General features: G+C 36.1%; 1 protein-coding gene across 5 annotated transcripts in view; it reads left to right on the top strand.

Annotated features, from left to right (window-relative positions):
- Positions 1–19010, top strand: part of GAB1 (GRB2 associated binding protein 1) — a 125950-nt gene extending 106940 nt beyond the window's left edge. For 3 of the 5 annotated variants that reach the window (XM_047855914.1, XM_047855913.1, XM_047855918.1), the window contains 5 exons: positions 3348–3437; positions 5142–5235; positions 6250–6373; positions 11324–11446; positions 14709–19010. In XM_047855914.1, coding sequence (XP_047711870.1) covers positions 3348–3437; positions 5142–5235; positions 6250–6373; positions 11324–11446; positions 14709–14867 — 590 coding nt within the window. In that variant the 3' untranslated portion in view covers positions 14868–19010. The remainder of the gene's footprint in view (positions 1–3347; positions 3438–5141; positions 5236–6249; positions 6374–11323; positions 11447–14708) is intronic. The other 2 variants (XM_047855917.1, XM_047855916.1) reach the window with 1 other exon arrangement.
- The last annotated feature ends 258 nt before the right edge of the window (positions 19011–19268 follow it).

The raw sequence follows: 19268 nt of genomic DNA, 5'->3' as shown, positions 1-19268 counted from the left end.
TTAAGTGATTTTTACAAGTTTTAAGGGCGTTTAGAATATAGGTGGAAGGCATTTAGCCATACAGTGTGAGCTCATCACTTTCAGGGAAACAAACCAGGTAAGTGAAATGCACTTTAAAAACAGGGAGGTTTAAAGAATGGACTTCAGACTTGCAGTTTTTTTTATTTTCTTAGGTAAATGAAAACAGACTATTGTCATTATAAATATAAATTAAAACTTACAGAATAAAGATTAGAGAGAAAGTAGAAGCTAGAATGACTCCTAAGAGATCTGCCATGGCAGCTGCTAATAGAGAAAACAAAGCAGGTTTGTGGTGCTGAGTCAAAGGATAAATTCCGTTTTGAACATGTAGTGTGAATGCTGGTGGAATATCCATATGGGGTAGTTGTGCAGAGGTGTAGGTTAGGATCTCCAGGGAAAGATCTAAACCAGAGATGAAGATTTATTAATTTGTACTCCAAATGAGGGAACAAGTCACATGATCCAGAGATTGACCCCCTCAAGGGTTAAAGTCCAGTAGGAATTTCGCCAGTAGTGAAGGGCTGTCTGCAAAAGAAATAATGTTGCTTTATCTGTTCAAATTTAGTGTAGCTAAAATCAGGTTGCAAACTGCCTTGGATTTAAAAGTTAACGCTCAAATGAGTTCCTCTGCTTACTCTCAGCATTTGAGAATCAATGTATCTCCAAAGTTGGTTTATTTTTGCCTTTACTTTATTATTCTTATTTCTTCTTATTTCATACTTTTCTCCAACAATCAGGGAAACATTCAAATATTTGCCAGTAGACAGTAGAGAAGACAGGGCCACGACAGGCATACCAACACCTTGGATCCGTTTTCACCTTTCTCTCCTCATAAGCAATAACTGGGCTCTCATTTGGGTATGACGTTCATTTCTTTCCGGAACATGAATGTCAAATTGAGTTTGGAGGGATGTAAAGAAATAAAGCTAACAAAATGCCTAAGTGACTCACTACACTTCACTGCCACATTTCCACATTGCAACTTGATCCCCAAAATCATCCTCAAGCTTTGCATGAAGTGGAAAATACAGGTAAATTTTATAAATACACTTTTAAAACCGCACTTGATACAATATTTTCTTTTTATTTCTTTAACACTTATTTATTGCTGAGAGACAGAGACAGATCAGAGCAGGGGAGGGGCAGAGAAGGAGGGAGACACAGAATCTGAAGCAGGCTCCAGGCTCTGAGCTGTCAGCACAGAGCCTGATAAAGAGCTCGAACCCACGAACTGTGAGATCATGACCTGAGCTGAAGTCGGACGCTTAATCAACTGAGCCACCCAGACTCTCCAATACAGTATTTTTTATTAAGAAAACCAAGGAGTACCCTTGAGATACTTAAAAAAAAACAAGTAGAATTGGTTTGGAGAAGAGATGATCATTTCAGGGTCAGGTATTAGAAAGATCACTATGGGGACTTGTCAGACAATGGAAGAATGGATAGTTCACAGGCAGGTGGATTTAGCAGTCACATGACCTCGAGTATTTAACTGTAAACATAGATGAACATAACTGAGGGTGCAAAGTTGAGAGATGCTGAGGGTGACCACTGGGAGATAACCACACTGAAAACTCGGAAGGAGGCTGAGAGCTAATGAAAATGGGTCTTGCTGAAAAGGAGCAGAGCAAAAGACACTGAGTGAACACCACCAAACCAAAAGTTGCTCTGAAAAGCAATTTGTAATTATTAAATGTCACATTACTCACGAATCAATTATGTGTGGCTTTAAGTAGATGTAAGATCTCAAACTGAACTTAGCAGTTCAAAACTGACCTCTAAACACTGGTTTCTTCGGATTTTCTCTTCCCAAAGGGATAGACAATGTGGACAGCACAGGAGCATACACCAGCAGTGGGAGGTTAGGGGAAGCCTTCATTTGGCCTCCAGTTAATGTTGTGACCCAAGCAACCTCTTTCCTTAACCTCTTTCATCCTTTAAGGGTATCTCATCCATAAAATGAAGAAGCTGGATTTGATCTGTAAAAAGCCTTTCGGCTGTAAAATAAGTATATTTTTCTGTAGTAAACCTTACCCTCTGCCTCTTACTTTTTTTTTTTTTTTGAAGGGAAGTACATTATTTTGGGGAGTTTATAAAAAGCTGACATCCTCCATTGTTTTAGGAAAGTGACCTGCCATTGGGGGCCCTGGATAGGTCAACATTAGGGGTAGGATCATGGCCTCAAATTTTATCACTCACATTTTAAACTAAGCCTGCCCCCTTTCTGAATAAACTCAAGGTATTAATTACCTAACTCAGAAAATTGGCTCATTAGAGAACTCTTCCTATTTTATAACCTAGAGACTCATATTTTCAGAAACTTTTAGCCTTTGGTAGATCAGGTACTAGATATTGTCATTTAATCGGCAAATTCTGATTTTGCCATCTATTAGATGTCGACTAAATTTTGTAATTGCCAAAAAAGAAGTAAATTTGGTGCCACTGAGAAGAGATCAAATAACTGATTTAATAATCAAATAACTGATTTAAACGATGTTGCTGCTCTAGCGTCCAAGCTTCCTGTGGGAATAAGTGAGGCCACTGCTGGGTGTTAACTCTGTACTTTTCATAAGGCTTTTCGGCAGTACTTACATGTGGCAGAGAGTAAATGAAAAGAAAATAATGGCAACTGAATTTATGCTTTCAAATACTTAAATCAAAGCTAGACAGTCATCAGTTCCAGAACCTAGCTTCTGATCCTTGCAAAATTATGTCACCAGGCAGCTACCAGTATGCCCAGGGGAGACAAATGTCGGTCTTGGTTTTAATGTTGGACTAGCAAACACCATGGCATCAACCTGCTTTTCTCAAAGGGCTTTGGTCAAGAGGTAAAGGAATAGTCAGATTAAGGTTATTTAAATACCTGAATAAAATTAAGAAAATAATGCTATTGGGAAGTATGCCCCAGTACTTTCATATCAGACATCAGACTTCAAAGAAAAGATGTACTTGAGGTCTGATGGAGGTATTTTATAATTTTTTATTTAGTCCGGTTTTCTAAGGCACGTTAGAAGAGTAACATGGCACATGGCTTTCCTCCCTTCCCCCAAGTAAAGATAACCACTAACCAGGCTGGTTACCCCACGAACACCCTGCCATCTTTTATAACACTTTGCTTGTTACCCTGTTGCATGCAGCTTCATCCTTTCCCTTGGACTGAGCATGAGTGATGTGTGGCAAGGTTAAAATATTCTCCACAATGAAACTTATGTTTATGCTTTTGAGGTGTGACATTTCTGCTCAGGGCTCTGTGGCTTTTTTACAGAATCCATTTTTCCAATTAAAAAATAACATTATATTAAGAGCATCTTCTTTTTACCAATTAGGTCAAAGTCCTAAAATTTTAAGACCCAAACCCCCTGGTTTAGAGCGAACTGATTCACAAACCATAGGTGACTTTGCTACAAGAAGAAAGGGTATGTACTTTAGCACCGCATGCTGGATGGGGCATTGGGAATTTCTTTATTTTGTGATGTTTTTTCTTAAAAAGTAAAGGAGAAGAGACTTAAATACTACCGCTGTTGTAAATAAAGTTTCCTAGCATGTTATTTCTAAAGTGAATGCTTCCCATAATGTGTGTCTTCCCATTGTCTTTCCATAGACGTAGTAAGTCTACTTGTTATGCCATTAACAGCAGCATGTTAAGTTTGATAATACATGGTATTCAGTCTTGTTCTTTTACATTATTCTCTTAACCTTTTAGACATCAGTGCATTGTTTTCTTTAAGCTTGTTAGCTACTTGTGAGTTCCAAATGTGTCCTTTATTTATATATAGTGTTGTATGTATTCTATTCTAAGACAAAATACAGAATCACTTCCATAGATTCATTATTTTATGGCATTATTTAGAATTTGACTGCTAAACTGCCATTAGCCTTTGGGTTGCAAAAAAGTGAAACATAAGGAGTTAAAGAAATACATTCACTTAGCACAGTATTCTGTGCTGGTCCATTTTAAAGGTATAGATGAGCAAGATTTAAATTTAATCTAGTCTTCAGAAAATCACACTGAGTTTTTCGTGTTGAACAGACAAAAATACTTATAAGCCGCAGTGAATCGACATTGCCCTTTAAAATGACCACCTATTTTATAGTTTGATTGTAATTATAACATAGTTGATTAAAAATACGAGTTGAGTAAAAGTATGTCTATATACGGACAAAGACTAGAAGAAGGAAACCTAGAAAAATGAAAACTTTTCTTTGGAGTGGCAGAATGAAATGTAATTGGAATATTTACCTAATATGTTTAAATAATCTCCTAAAATATAATTAGCATTAACACGTAATACTGTTTTAGTTCTTCTGAAAAATGTTTCACTCTCATGAAAAAAATGAGAGCTCTGTGGTATGCACTAGCGTGGTAATTGCCTATTGTGATAATGAGGTAAATAAACAAAGACCACTTATAAATCAGGCTAATAAGAATATTATTAGTGTGTTTATTATTTAATTTGATATAAAGGATATTGTTGGTTAAGTTAAGCTGAAAATTCAAGGTAATTGTTTAATTAGGCCTTCTCTCAGCTGAGTGTGAGTCTTAAAATATTATTGCTTTCTTTTATTTGTTTTCAGACTGGGCTTGAATTAATTTAAAAGATTTAGTGAATTCTGTTTTCAGTTTTTGATTTTATTGGAGTTTTGTATTTAATACTTTTTTTGTACGTCATACGTATAGCTGTACAACTGATGCTTCAATATTGAATAGAAATGTTTTTACATAGATTAAATCTCCATACTTGAGAATGAAATTATTTAAAAAAAAAAGAAAGAAGGAAGTAATGAAAACTGTACATCAATTAACTGTTAAGGAATTGGGTCACATTACCCTTTCTTTAGTTTATATTCATAAAATATTAAATTAAGGAGCAACATGATGTAATAGAGCTTTAGACTTTGAATCAACAATCGTGAAACATTATCTGATTTAGCTTTTGTCACTAATTATTTAGCTCGGTAACCTTGGGCAAATCACTTAACACCCATGAACTTCGTTTCATGTATGAAACCATTGGTCTTAGGTGTGTTTGGCTATAACACATAAGTAGAGACATAGAGGATCTTGTTTTGTTTTTCAAATGTCTGTATACTGAAGCCTCTTTTTCTCTCTTTCATTTCAGCCAAGCCAGCACCTTTAGAAATAAAACCTTTGCCAGAATGGGAAGAACTGCAAGCCCCAGTTAGATCTCCCATCACTAGGAGTTTTGCTCGAGAGTAAGTCTTTGTTTGAAATGTGTAGCTTGATTGTTCACTGTGATGGAAAATACCTGAAACAGCGGTTCCCAAAGTGTAGTCTGGGCCCCCCCCCTTTTTTGGGGTTCTGTGAGGTGAAAACTATTTTCATTAAGATTCTAAGATGGCATTTGCCTTTCCACTCCTGCTTCTCTCATGAGTGCACACTGGAGTTTTCTAGGGACCGCGTAACGTATGATCACATCCCCGAGACAGCTAATAAATAGAATGTGTATTTGTGTACTCTGGGTTTTGAAAAAAATGTTCTATTATTTGTAATACAGTAAATAGATACAACCTATATAAACAAAAAGTTCCTCAGGGTTCCTGGTAATGTTCAAGGGTATAAAGCATTCATGAGGCTAGAAATTTCTCAGAACTACTGATCTGGCAAATACGGTAGTTTCTTGGCAGAGGTTATTTAATCAAAATTTGCTAAAATGTACATAGAAGAGGTGCCTGTCTGGCTCAGTCAGAAGAGTATGCAATTCTTAATCTCTGGGTCGTGAGTTCAAGGCCAACATTGGGTGCAGAGATTATAAATGTAAATTTATATATTTAAATTATGTATTTATACAGAGATATAAACAAACAAATATATATAGGTAATTAAAAGATATGTGAAGTTATAAACTTGCGTTAAATATGTGTTCATGTTTTATGTTTACATATAGGTAGCTGTATTTAATAGAAACTTAAATCTTCCTTTTCATGTCTGTGACTTTCTACTTGTCCCCCAAATCATTAGCAATACTTATTTTGTTTTACACAGGAATTTGATGCCCAAAGGCCTACTTTTTACAATATAGCTATAAATATTAGGTGTGCATTTGAGGGTTTGCAGTAAGTTGTAATGAATAAATGTGTACAATAAATGATTGTAAACTTTAGTGACTGTTGGTGAAAGAATGTAAACGATCACTCATGTTTATCTTGGAAGTGATTTTAGAAATTGTTGTCAAGGTTTAGGTTTGTAACGGTAATCTCTTTAATTAGTTCCTCTAGATTTCCCTTGTCTCCCCGACCGGATTCAGTGCATAGCACAACTTCAAGCAGTGACTCACACGACAGTGAAGAGAATTATGTTCCCATGAACCCAAACCTATCCAGCGAAGACTCAGTATGTAAAATTTGCACCTTAACTTCTGTCTTCCTGAGCAGCCCTTCCAAGTCGTGCACCTTTCTTCCAGTCTCTAAATCTGGCCCTTACATCCTTCTTTATATACTTAAGGAAACAGGATAGAAGACAACTTTTTAAAATGCTTTTTAAAAATAGCATTGTAAAATTTAAAGCCGATAATGGGTCAAAGTGTAATGCCAGTATTTATAAAGTAGATTAAAAATGAGTTAAAAATCATAAAAGCTTTCTAGTTATATTTATTTTTGAGAAATAATTGATTTTTGAAACTGTTCAAGAAAATATACTAGAAGCATTTCATAATGCAGTTCTGCAGAACCTCTTCATGGTACTCTTATAGTGAAGTGATCTTCTATAGGAGGTCTTTTGATAATCTTCAATAATACACTCTTAGATAAGGCTTAATGATTAAAGACCTGTTACAAACCTAACTTGTTTCATATCGGCTGTATTACCACAAGGCACAAGAATTTTATAATCATAGCAAGCCTGCGTTCCCCAGAAATTAGATAGTTGCCAGAAAATACTTCAGATACTTAAGAATACAAACCCATTTTAATTTTTAAAAATATTTTGCTTATGTTTTCCCTCTAATCAAATTCAATTCTTGCTCTGCTATTTGTATTTTAGTAGATGAGTGTATTGGTTATGATTAGGTTCACCTCTGAGTAACAGACATTTATCTCTTTCTCGTGTAAATAAGTCCAGAGAGAGTCTAGCCAGGGTTGTGTGGCAGCCCTGTCCTAGGAAGCCCTTAGGGATGCCTGCCCCTTCCAGCTCTCCAGTCCACCATCTTCTGGGTGTGGCTCACATGCTCCTAGAACAAGATGCTGCTGCACCAACACTTCACATCCCAAGCTACAAAACAGAGGAAGGGAAGAAGAAGCAAGGGTACAGCCTGACTAACTGCCTTATAAAGAAGGTTCCCAGAAACTGCCATACACACAGAGACACAAAGGGGCTGGGAACCATAGCTTTTCTTCTGAGGGACAGCGGACCTGACTAAAAATCCCATTCATGTGAGAGAGGGGAGGGCAGATATTATCAGGGCACAACCAGGTAGTATCTGCCAGGAGAAGCAGAAATCTGATGTCAAAATTTGGAAGGATTAACATTTTAGTGGCTTTATTTTCTTTAATTTTTTTTTAACGTTTATTTATTATTGAGAGACAGAGAGACACAGAGCGTGAAGAGGGGAGGGGCAGAGAGAGGGGGACACACAGAATCTGAAGCAGGCTCCAGGCTCTGAGCTGTCAGCACAGAGCCCAACGCGGGGCTCGAATTCACAAACTGCGAGATCATGACCTGAGCCTAAATTGGTCGCCTAACCAACTGAGCCACCCAGGCGCCCCAGCTTTATTTTCTTTAAAACAATACTCTTTAGGGATTCAAAATACAAAGTCCATTTCTCTCGACATGTTTTACGTCTTTAATGTACTTTAGGAAAAAACAGATTCCTCACAACCCTGTGTTGTCAGGAAACAAAATTAAGTGATTTGAAAAGCTTGATTTGGTGCTTAAACTCACTTTAAAATATCAAATTTTGGCAGTGCTCAGAATGAATAAGATAATGTAAAATATTTACATCAGCCTGGATTAGAATACAAACCAGCTATATCAATAACACTTTCCCTAATTTTAAGGCACAGCAATTTTTATTAATTGGCTTCTGCTTTGGGATTTACTGTTTTTCAACTTGAGAAGTGGTGTTTTATTATTTTTATTACCTTATTTTTTTTCTCATTATAGCAAATAGACTGGGAAAAGTCTACATAAATCCTCAGTGCTACATCAGAGTACATATTATCATCAATTTTAATCTTTAGGTGGCTGAATGGACTTTTTATTACAAAAGTAACTTTTTTCTGAGATACTAAAGCGTGTCCTTTTGCCTGAAATAGTAAATTACCATAAAAATTTTGCAAAGGGCATGTAATAGGAAAGTTTGGAAGTGTGATTTATCATGAAGGGAAAAGACTAGAGAGAAAAATATTACAATCAAAAAGTCAAAGGAAATAAAAATATGAAATTGTTTGTTCTTTTATACCTCGTAAGGTATAAAACATTAAGCCAGAAAGGTATTTTTGCCTGCCAGCTGGTGAATTTCTGAAATACTTAGGTCCTAAGTGTTAGAAAAAGCAAAAATGTTCTGGGTGAAAATATCTGCCCACCATTCACAATAGAAAAACCAGCCACCATGTCCATCTCTTCACACTGCCAGCTGCAAAGGTTGATCATAATCCGGACAACTCTTCCTTAGAAAAGAATGTGATAGTTACAGGATTATTTTCCACACCTCTTTGCAGTTAGTGCATTAAAGGTATACCATAGAAATTCACAAGATGTCATTGTGCCTGGATTGATCAGTAAAAAAAATTTGTCTTGGAGAAGTTGAGACAGGATCAGATCAAACCTGGCTTATACCTACAATGAAGATTAAATTCTATACATTGACGTTTTGAAGCATGACTTATTTCTCATACTAGTGATCATGGAGCAGGCGGTGTTTAATGAAACAGTGAATTGGTGGTGCTGCCTGTTAATTTATAAAAAGATCCAAAGTCAGGCATTCGTGAGGTGAACCCTTAATATGACACCTAAAATGTGAGTGACCACACGTCACTATTAAAGACATGAATATTGTTATACAACAGTAACAACAAAAATACCTTCAATAACTTTTCACATTTTAAAAAGAATTTTAGAAAAACAAAGCACAACTGTTATCTTTTTTCTTAATTCACAGAACATTTATGATAACTCCTAGAATCTTAGGGTTTTTCTAAACTGTTTTGGGAAAATACTGGGTTAAAGGCTAGAACGCAGAGACAGGCTGTTCGTAGTTGAAATTAGATCTAAAGCAAATGGACTGCCTTGCAGGGACACAAATTTTAACAATATTTAAAGATGAAAAATTTCCAATTCTAATAATAGCTAGACAGAAAACAGTTTAACCAGCAATTCTGAGACATTTCTCTGTAGGAACAACTTACTGAAAGTAAATGTGTACATCATATGAGCTCGTGTGTTCCTTTCACGAGCCTTGCAATAGTATGAACAACCGTAGGCATTTCCAATTAGGGGTATTCCAGGTAGGGGTTCTTTCACAAGTCACATTTGAATACAAAATTGTACACACACACCACTCCCCTGCTTGATATTTTTATATGAGAATGAAATGTAGAGTCATTCAGAAAAAAAACCAAAAAACTAGTTTCTTTATAAATTAAAAAAAAAAGGGGGGGAGAGGGGAATGGCTATTTGTACATCACCTTTTTTGTGCCTTACATGTTATTGTTAAAATTTTTTTTTAGTGTTTTATCACCAGTAGTTGGTAAATTCAGTTTAAAACTCTGTTCCCACAGGGGTGCCTGGGTGGCTCAGTCGGTTAAGCGTCTGACTTCAGCTCAGGTCATGATCTCATGGTTTGTGGGTTCGAACCCCATGTGGGACTCTGTGCTGACAGCTTAGAGCTCGGAGCCTGGAGCCTGCTTCAGATTCTGTATCTCCCTCTCTCTCTGCCCCTCCCCTGCTCACGCTCTGTCTCTCTCTGTCTCTCAAAAATAAAACTGCGTTCCCACAAATAGAGCCCTCACATTCCAGCATGCAGGTTGCTTGCTCACATTACACACAGTATGTAATGTGTCGAGTAGACTGCATAGTACTGCATTCATGAGTACATGCAGTTCAGACCATGTCCTGCTCACTAAGCTGTGGGCCCTGGCACAGAGCTGGGTAGCCCCACAGGAAGGAGCACGCACCATTTTCTAATTCACAAAAATGTTTCATGCGGGCTGTCAGCAGCCCTGCTTCAAATGAGGGAATAGAGTCAATATTGCAAATTCTAGCAATTATCTTTTTCCTAAATCACAGCTTACTCTGTGTGACTTGAGCAAAGACAAAAGGAGTAGTGATATATAAAAGGATTAGCAGATTCAGGTTTATGCAGTTTCCAAATTGTTTTGTTCATCATAACAAGTATAATTTTAAGTATATCACATCGTTAAGGTTTTCTTCAAAAGTATGTGAGTATTCCTATCTCTGTGATAGAAGACAAAAGAATGCTAGCTGCTAGTAAATATATAGTCTCTCCTATGAGAAGTCCAGAACATTTCTGGGTGAGGTTCAAAGCAGCAAGGCAGAGAAATAAGGCATTTGTTGGCACACCTTGGGAAGGACTGTCGTAATTCACATAGAGGTCATATGTAGGGGCGTCAGTTCGTGTCATGCTTTCCTTCTTATGAGCATTGATCTTGAAGTTCCTAACATCCTGTTGATTTTGCATTTTTCTGCCTTAAGCTTTTTTGTTTTTGTCATGTATTGCTGTCCTCTATCTGTCCTTTATCTGTTTATGGAGAGTAACCCTTGTATTGTACAATTCCTAGTAGGACAGAAGGGATAAGGCTAAAGAGAAGACAGAAGAAATTAAGAGCTAAAAATTCCAGGTTGAAACAAAGCGGACTTTGCCAGTGCAGTCATTGTTTGTAGGCTTTAGTTAACATACATATTCTAAGCTAAATTTTAGCGTGAAAGTCTTAAAATACAGAACGTTTTAAAAATTTTAATTAGAAAGCAAGGAGTGAAAGGATCCAGTAGTTTAAAAATATAATCGAGTAAAGATATCATTTAAATAATGTTCAATTGGAGCTATTGCAGCCAACTCTAGCTTGATGTTTTGGTCTTAGTTTGAACCCAGTTTGACTCTTGAAACCATGTTTAGCTTACTCTAAAGCCTAGTTGTAATCAGTTCTGTTATATCACATATGTTCCTCCAATCCTAAAAGCAGATTTAATTTTCTCAGAAGACATTTTTTTTTTTATTAAACCATAGCCTCTTAAAATAAATATTTTGGCTTTGGTAGATGGCAGACAAAATAAGCAACAGGTCTCGTGGATGTTCAATAGTAGATTTCATTGTATCACCATTTTCAGAATCTTTTTGGCAGTAACAGCCTTGATGGGAGAAGCAGTCCTATGGTCAAGCCCAAAGGAGACAAACAAGTAGAATACCTAGATCTGGATTTAGATTCTGGGAAATCCACACCACCACGTAAGGTAAGTGAAATCTCATTCTATAGACAAAATTAGCTCACCTCTTAAAGCCAAAGAATCATGTTTCCTTTGGGGAAATTTTATTAGTATGTTTAATTTAAATTTAGTAAAGTCTATTACTTAATATTGTTTCATAAGTCACAATTAACAAAGTCATGGAGAGTAATCCCTAATGGTGTATAATAGAAATTATACACATTCTCCTCTTTTAGTGGTTACTGTTGAAATGCCTACTTAACAAAATCTTGTCTTCATTCTCTTTCCAGTGTTAGCTCACATTATTCCCCTTTTGATTTACATGCTATTTTTGTCCAAAGTTTTGGTTTTTTACTTTTGTTAAACCACAAATTACACATTAGTAGTATTCTGGGTTTTTTTTTTTTAATGTTTATTTATTTTTGAGACAGAGAGAGACAGAGTGTGAGCAGGGAAGGGCAGAGAGGGAGGGAGACACAGAATCTGAAGTAGGCTCCAGGCTCCGAGCTGTCAGCAGAGTGCGACACGAGGTTCAAACTCACTGACGGCGAGATCATGACCTGAGTCACAGGACGCTTAACCAGCTGAGCCACCCGGGCGCCCCAGTAGTATTCTTATTATATAGGTAGTGCTTACTTAACATTGTCCTACATATTTACCACCTTCCCTTTCTTATCATTCCATCTTGTTCCTCAGTCTTTCCTGTCATAATCATTTTTTCTTCCTCCTGAAATACATTCTTTAGAAGTTCCTCTTGTGGAGGTCTGTTAGTAGTAAATTCTTGCAATTTTTGTTTGAGGGAAATGTCTATATTGTGCCCTCATTTTTGAAAAAGAGTTTTTTTGCATTCACAGTTCTTGATTGGCAATATACTTCTTTCGACACATGGAAGATACTATTCACTATCATCTGGCTTCCATTGTTCCTACTGAAAAGTATGTTGTCAATCTAGTTACAGTTACTCTATAGATAATTTGTCTTTTCTGTCTGGCTGATGTTAACATCTTTTCTGTATCTTTGGTATTCTGCAGGTTTACTACAGTGTGTCTAGACAGCTAGACGTAGATTTCTTTTTATCTATCATGCTTGATGGAAGTTGTGCTGTTCTTATTTCTGGATTTGTATTTTTTATCAGTTCTGGCAAAGTCCCAATCATCTCTTTAAATATATAGCTTTTCCACTCTTCCTTTTATCCTCTCATTTGAGGTTTCTTATTAAAGATTAGTCAGAACATATTCTATTTTCTGTGCCTCTTTTCACTTTTTCATATTTTCTCTTTATTCATCTCTTTGTTCTTACTTGGATTATTTCTTTAGTTCTATCACCAGGTACACTAATTCTCAATTATTCTGTTTAACCCATTGTTTAATTTTTAATTTCAATTATTTTTAGTTCTAACATGGAGTTTTGCTCTTTTGTTTCAAATATGCATAGCTGTTTTGAATAGCTTATTTCTTTCATGATATTTTATTCCTTTTATTTAGTTTTATTTTTTAATTCCTTTGAAGATTTTATACACACATAATTTATTCTGTTTATGCAATCATTTCAATATCTGAAGTCCTTGGAGGTCTGAATCTGTTTATTGTTTGTGCTCACACTGTTGATGGCTTGTTTCCTTCCATGTTTTATACATTTTTTTGCAAATTAATTTTGCTGAGTCTATCTGAGAATCCTGCAGACTTCAGTTTCCTTCAGAATAGATTTACATTTTCTTCTGCTGGGAAGCAATGTGCTACAACTATAGGACCACCTCAGTTTGTTTCATTGGTCCCTAGCTTAACAGGATAGCCTCAGATTCGACACACCCTCCCACTGCGGGCCTCCTGATTGCATTGCTGAGATTGACATTCATCTGAAGACCACAGTTCCTGTAAAGTTTACATTGAACAGCTCTTCATGCCCTGTTTCCCTCACACATTGGGTATTTCTCTTACTTTCTAGAGAGCCCAGCAATGCATTAATAATTCTGTTTGGGGACGCCTGGGTGGCTCAGTCAGTCAAGCGTCTGACTTTGGCTCTGGGCAAGATCTCACCGTCTGTGGGTTCGAACCCCGCGTCGGGATCTGTGCTGACAGCTCAGAGCCTGGAGCCTGCTTCAGATTCTGTGTCTCTGTCTCTCTGCCCCTCCCCCGCTCACACTCTGTCTCTCAAAAATAAATGTTCAAAAAAAATTTTTTTTAATGTTTGTTTATTTTTTGAGAGAGAGAGAGAGAGAGAGACAAGAGCACAAGCAGGGGAGGAGTAGAGAGAGAGGGAGACACAGAATCCGAAGCAGGCTCCAGGCTCTGAGCTGTCAGCACAGAGCCCGACATGGGACTCGAACCCACAAACCATGAGATCATGACCTGAGCTGAAGTCTGGTGCTTTAAGCAACTGAGCCAACCAGGTGCCCCAATAATTATATTTGTTTTAAGTTAGTTAGTATCTACTTGTATTTTAGAATAAGTGGTCGTGTCATCCTATGTAGTTTGCCATTCTTGAAATACTGTTTTTCAAAAAACATTTCTCGGCTCTGCAAGTCAACACTGGTACATGTTCTGAGGATTTGAAAAGGTCAAGGTTAAGCTAAAGGGAGAAGCAAGCTGTGTATCTTAAGATGAACCAAGTGTCTGTGATCCTTATTTTATAAGAATTTCATCTGTGTTCTGGGCTGATGGCTCAGAGCCTGGAGCCTGTTTCCGATTCTGTGTCTCCCTCTCTCTCTGCCCCTCCCCCGTTCATGCTCTGTCTCTCTCTGTCCCAAAAATAAATAAAAACGTTGAAAAAAAAAATTAAAAAAAAAAAAAAGAATTTCATCTGTGTCGGGAGCATTCATCTAAATTCTTAACATACAGTGATTTTATTTTTTTTTTTTTAATTTTTTTTTTCAACATTTATTTATTTTTGGGACAGAGAGAGACAGAGCATGAACGGGGGAGGGGCAGAGAGAGAGGGAGACACAGAATCGGAAACAGGCTCCAGGCTCCGAGCCATCAGCCCAGAGCCTGACGCGGGGCTCAAACTCATGGACCGTGAGATCGTGACCTGGCTGAAGTTGGACGCTTAACCGACTGCGCCACCCAGGTGCCCCACATACAGTGATTTTAAATTTAAGGGGAAAACAGTGTACAGTGAGGAGAAAAACAACATTGTTAAATTGAAGTAATGTTATTTTTGTATGTATGTGACCCAGTAGAACTTCAAGAGTTATTCACAGTGCATGAGTGTCTATGTTTTAAGGCTAAATTTCACCAAGAAGAACTCTCTTATACGTGGGGTTTTATGGTTTTCTTTCTTTGCTTTTTAGCAAAAGAGCAGTGGCTCAGGCAGCAGTGTAGCTGATGAGAGAGTAGATTATGTTGTGGTTGACCAACAGAAGACTCTGGCTCTAAAGAGCACTCGGGAAGCCTGGACAGATGGGAGACAGTCCACAGAATCTGAAACACCAGCCAAGAATGTGAAATGAAAATATTGCTTCGCTGTTTCTGAATAACGAGAACTGAATTGTAAACATAAATCCTGTCTGAGATGACCTGACACTTCTATTCTAGGTAGATCCTCAACTGAGTAGAATTGAAGTCAGAGGACTTTTCACACATAATCAAGCAATTTAGACTGTAAATGGTGCTTTGTGGTATCTCAACAATCCATAACATGTAAATAATGTGGGAAAATACTATTGTTTAGCTCCCAGAGAAACATTTGTTCCATAGTTAACACACTTGTAGTATTACTGTATTTATGCACTTTTTCATTTAAAACGTTGGTTTGGGTATTCCCAAATGTTCCTTAACATAATTCCTTTGGGAGTTCTTGTTTTTCCTCACACTACTCTATATAACAATACTAAGTTAACTAAGCTACTTTTAGATTTGGAAATTGCTCTTTAAACTGCACTCTAACAACATTAAAATGAGAAGTAGATTTACAATTTACCTGTCTACCTGAAACATCAGGTGATAGCCATTAGCCTAAACTACACAGTATAGACGGGCTCGTCATTCACTGCGTTCCATAGTGCTGAGGATAATATATGTACTGGTGTCAGGAACTAATTCTCTGGTTCATGTACATTTAGTTTTCAATGGTGGAACTTTATTATATTTTGTTAATTACAGTGTTTTTGGTTCATTGAGTGAAGATTCTGCCAGGTGGGATCTTGCACCTTGGGAAGACTGAATAATTACACTATCAAGTAAGCCTACAGATCACTTACCGGCATGCAGTGATGATGTGCTCTCACACTTGTTAACATGTATTAAACTTTACATTATTTGCAAAGATAGATTATATAACCAGGTACGTACCAGGCACTGATGTGCTAATACACTGATCAGGTTTAGACAATGAGCTTTAGTTGTGTTCTTGTTAGTCCTAATATTGGTTTCCAATTTGGACTTAAGGAAACATTCACTGTTAGTTATAGCAACATACTGTGATTTTTTTTTAATTAGACAGTAATTCAGATTTATTACTCTAAGAATGAAATTCTGTCTTTTGACACCATAGTGCCCTTTCTATGATTTTTTTAACTTTACTTAATATTCTTCTTGGCCTTATATTTAAATCCCTATGCAATTAATATTTTATATCTACATTTTTTTTTAAAAAATAGATGTTCTATAAGTGATTCTTGTATGTAGCACCAGTTGCTTTTCCAGTAAAAGAATTAAGGATTTTGTACTGTGATTTATATTCACTGCCCTAATTTGAGAAATTTTGGAGTGTTGTTATAATGTGAAATCTTAGAGTCATGAACCTCTTCCAACCAGATGTCTGAAATCACCAGAGGAATTATATAATTCTGTCTCACCTGTAATACGGTCCTGTGATACGGATATCAAAACCACAAATTATATATAGTGAGACTACAGTTGTATTTATCTGTTTTGGCTTTGCAGTGTAATTTAGAAAGCAGGTATAATTTGTTTGTTTGCTTGTTTTTTTAACTAAGTTACAAACAATCTCTTACGTATTGATTTGGGACTTACTAACAGTTTTTGGAGGAGGCAGAGATAAGAGTACCCACAGCTGAGGCATGACTCCCTCCATTCAGACCTCTAACTGTTGCCTGAACACACAGATGTGCCCTGATTTCTGGTCTTTTGGCCATAGTACTGTGCCTAATCAATGTAATGGGTTTATTTCCCCAATCCACGAACTAAAATTGTTCATAACAAGATGAATTGTAGACTAGTAACATTTGATGCTTTTAAATGTTTGCTTCTTTTTAAACAAAAACTAAAACTCAGAAGTGAATTTTCAGATGGATTTTTAAATAAAAAAAGATTGTTTGAATTTGGTGTGCACAAGCTGTTTTGTAGTGAAACCACAAAATAAAATCCAAAGTTACTGAAATGTGCCTAAACCATTAAAACACACAACACAGTTGATGTGTGAAGATGCTAAATTGTGTTATGTGGAAGATGAATGTATTTTCAGAATTATAAGACAATAAGTATATTATTAATTCAAAAATGGAATCTTATCAGAAGAGTTCTAAGGCAAATAGACTTTTAGTGCAGTTTTTCAATTTTTTACAAGTTATCCTCTTTGGAGACCTGCAGCATTCTAATTGGTCGAAGTTTTTCCCATTGTGCAGAGTAATCTAATAACTGAAATGTGTTAGACAGTTTTAGCAAATGAAATCACATTATACATCGTATTAACAGATTAAAAGATAGTTTCTTATGGAGCATTATTTTCCAAACATTTGTTGAATAAAATTTTGTGTAACCCCAACACATAAAGCCTGAAAAGTTCGTTTTGTCAGTATAAATATTTTGGGTTCACATTTAAGTTTATTTTGGTCCATTACTAGGAATAGAATTTGTGAATAACACAAATGTGTAATTGACATTATAGAGTTGGTGGAAAACCTCAGCAGCCCATTTATTTTTATATCTTATTTGCATACTATCAAGAAAATTTGGGTTCACACAAACATAAGTAAGTGTAAATAATAGCAGGTTTTAAACACACATCTCAGGAGGTTCTTTAGTTAGAGATAGCTGAAGTTATATTCCAAGGTTTAAAAAAAATAAATTATTCTGGTAGTAGAAGTTAATACATAAGCATTCTCCAGTATGGTTTAAAAAAAAGGGGGGGGATATTTAACACATTAGAATGTGCATTTTTATTAAGTTTTCAAAACTTAATTTGATTCGAACCTTTTGAAAACCCTAATCACCTCCAAGAAGCTGAGTTTTGGCCCAGTGAGAGTTGAAAGCCACTGGTTAATCATGTGACAAAAGTCAGAAGTCTTTTTCTCCCACATGTTTGATGTTCTTACTTTCTATTCCTTATTTTGAAAAACTGTAAAATCTTATGAAGGTTTGAATACCAAAGCACAGTTCTCCTTTCAAGAATTGAAATTTAAACTTGAATAATTTAAGCTACTTAAGCCACAAAAGGTATCACTTAGTAAGCTATAAAAGATGATTTTTATCTACACTCTAGTTTATACAGTTTCATCTTTATTTTCATCAATACCATATAAGCTACTGTGAGCATTTTAGAGAATTCCATAAAGGTACTATGAATGTGTGTGTGTGTGTGTGTATGTGTGTGTGTGTGTGTGTGTAGCATTGTATTTAATCCTAGACTAAATTTGATACAGAAATACTGCTATACTTGCATCTTAAGGTCATGCATCAATTTCTTCTGGACTCTTTGTATTTAATTAATGGGGGTCACAATCTTCGTATTCGTAAATGCATTTAAACTGGAAATTGAACACCAGTGTTTGTCTTTCTTTTTCTACTAGTAGGAAGTTGTCTGCTTACCCCCTTTAGTGAAAACGGTATTTTTGATGTTTTTTAAAATGTTAGCTACTTTATGCCTGTACTATAGACACTGATCATAATTCTTGGATGCTTTCAAACACTCTTAGTGCCTCTTTCTTTGGCCCATTGAAAGTACTGGTTAGTAGTATTTTGAATGAATACAAAGCCAGTAAAGTTATAGAGACAACGAGGTGAGCCTGTCCCTCCTAATCCTGTCCTGGGTCATTCCCGTAGGTCTTGTCCTTTATTGTCAGATAAGCAATCAGCTCCATAGCAGGGATTGTACATATGACCAAATCAAGTGATTACAGGGAGAGAGACTTCTATCCTAGGGTAAGACTTATTGTCAGTAACATCTGATACGTTATATGTAAATCTGTATGTAATTTAAAATACAGCTCTTAGATGAAAAGCCATGGTGTATATAAATAATGTAGACATTATGGACTTGATAAGATGAAAAGTTGATTGTTGGGTTGTGGAGATAATTGGTTTTTACTCTGACTAAATATGTTTATTACTACAACTTGAAATAATTTAGTTTGTCTTCTCTTCCATAGACGTAACTTTCTTTGGGTTCATTATAATGTCTGTTATGAGTCTCAACAAACTGTTTAGTCAATGGATTAACGTAGCTTCTACTTTCTTAACATAGAAAGACATGGACTTGTGTGAGTTGTTGTAATCTGAATCAATTGTTGATAATCATCCCAAATTTCAACAGCAAAATCTTATGTATAAGTTTATTTTTCCCTCTTGCACAACTTCTTTTGTAAAGATCCAATTGTAGATATTTTCTGCTACCAAATAAAACTTTTCAAACAGTTTGGTTTCAAGACTTTAGTCAGTTTGGATACTGAGATTGTAAACCAAAGACATATAAATTTATATTTCTAACCCTTCCTCGGAGTCTTTATCTAAATCAAAAACCCAACTCTGCCATTAACTATATGTTGTCCCTTGAACAACATGGGTTTGAACTGTGTGAGTCCACTTATTCACAGATTTTTTTCAGCAAATACAGAGCAGTATTCTAAATGTAATTTCCTTATGATTTTCTTAATAACGTTTTTCTAGCTTAT

The sequence above is a fragment of the Prionailurus viverrinus genome, chromosome B1 (genome assembly GCF_022837055.1).
Source record: "Prionailurus viverrinus isolate Anna chromosome B1, UM_Priviv_1.0, whole genome shotgun sequence".
Classification (NCBI taxonomy): Eukaryota; Metazoa; Chordata; class Mammalia; order Carnivora; family Felidae; genus Prionailurus; species Prionailurus viverrinus.
The sequence above is the reverse complement of the archived record's forward strand: the minus strand, read 5'-3'. Positions and strand labels throughout refer to the sequence as shown.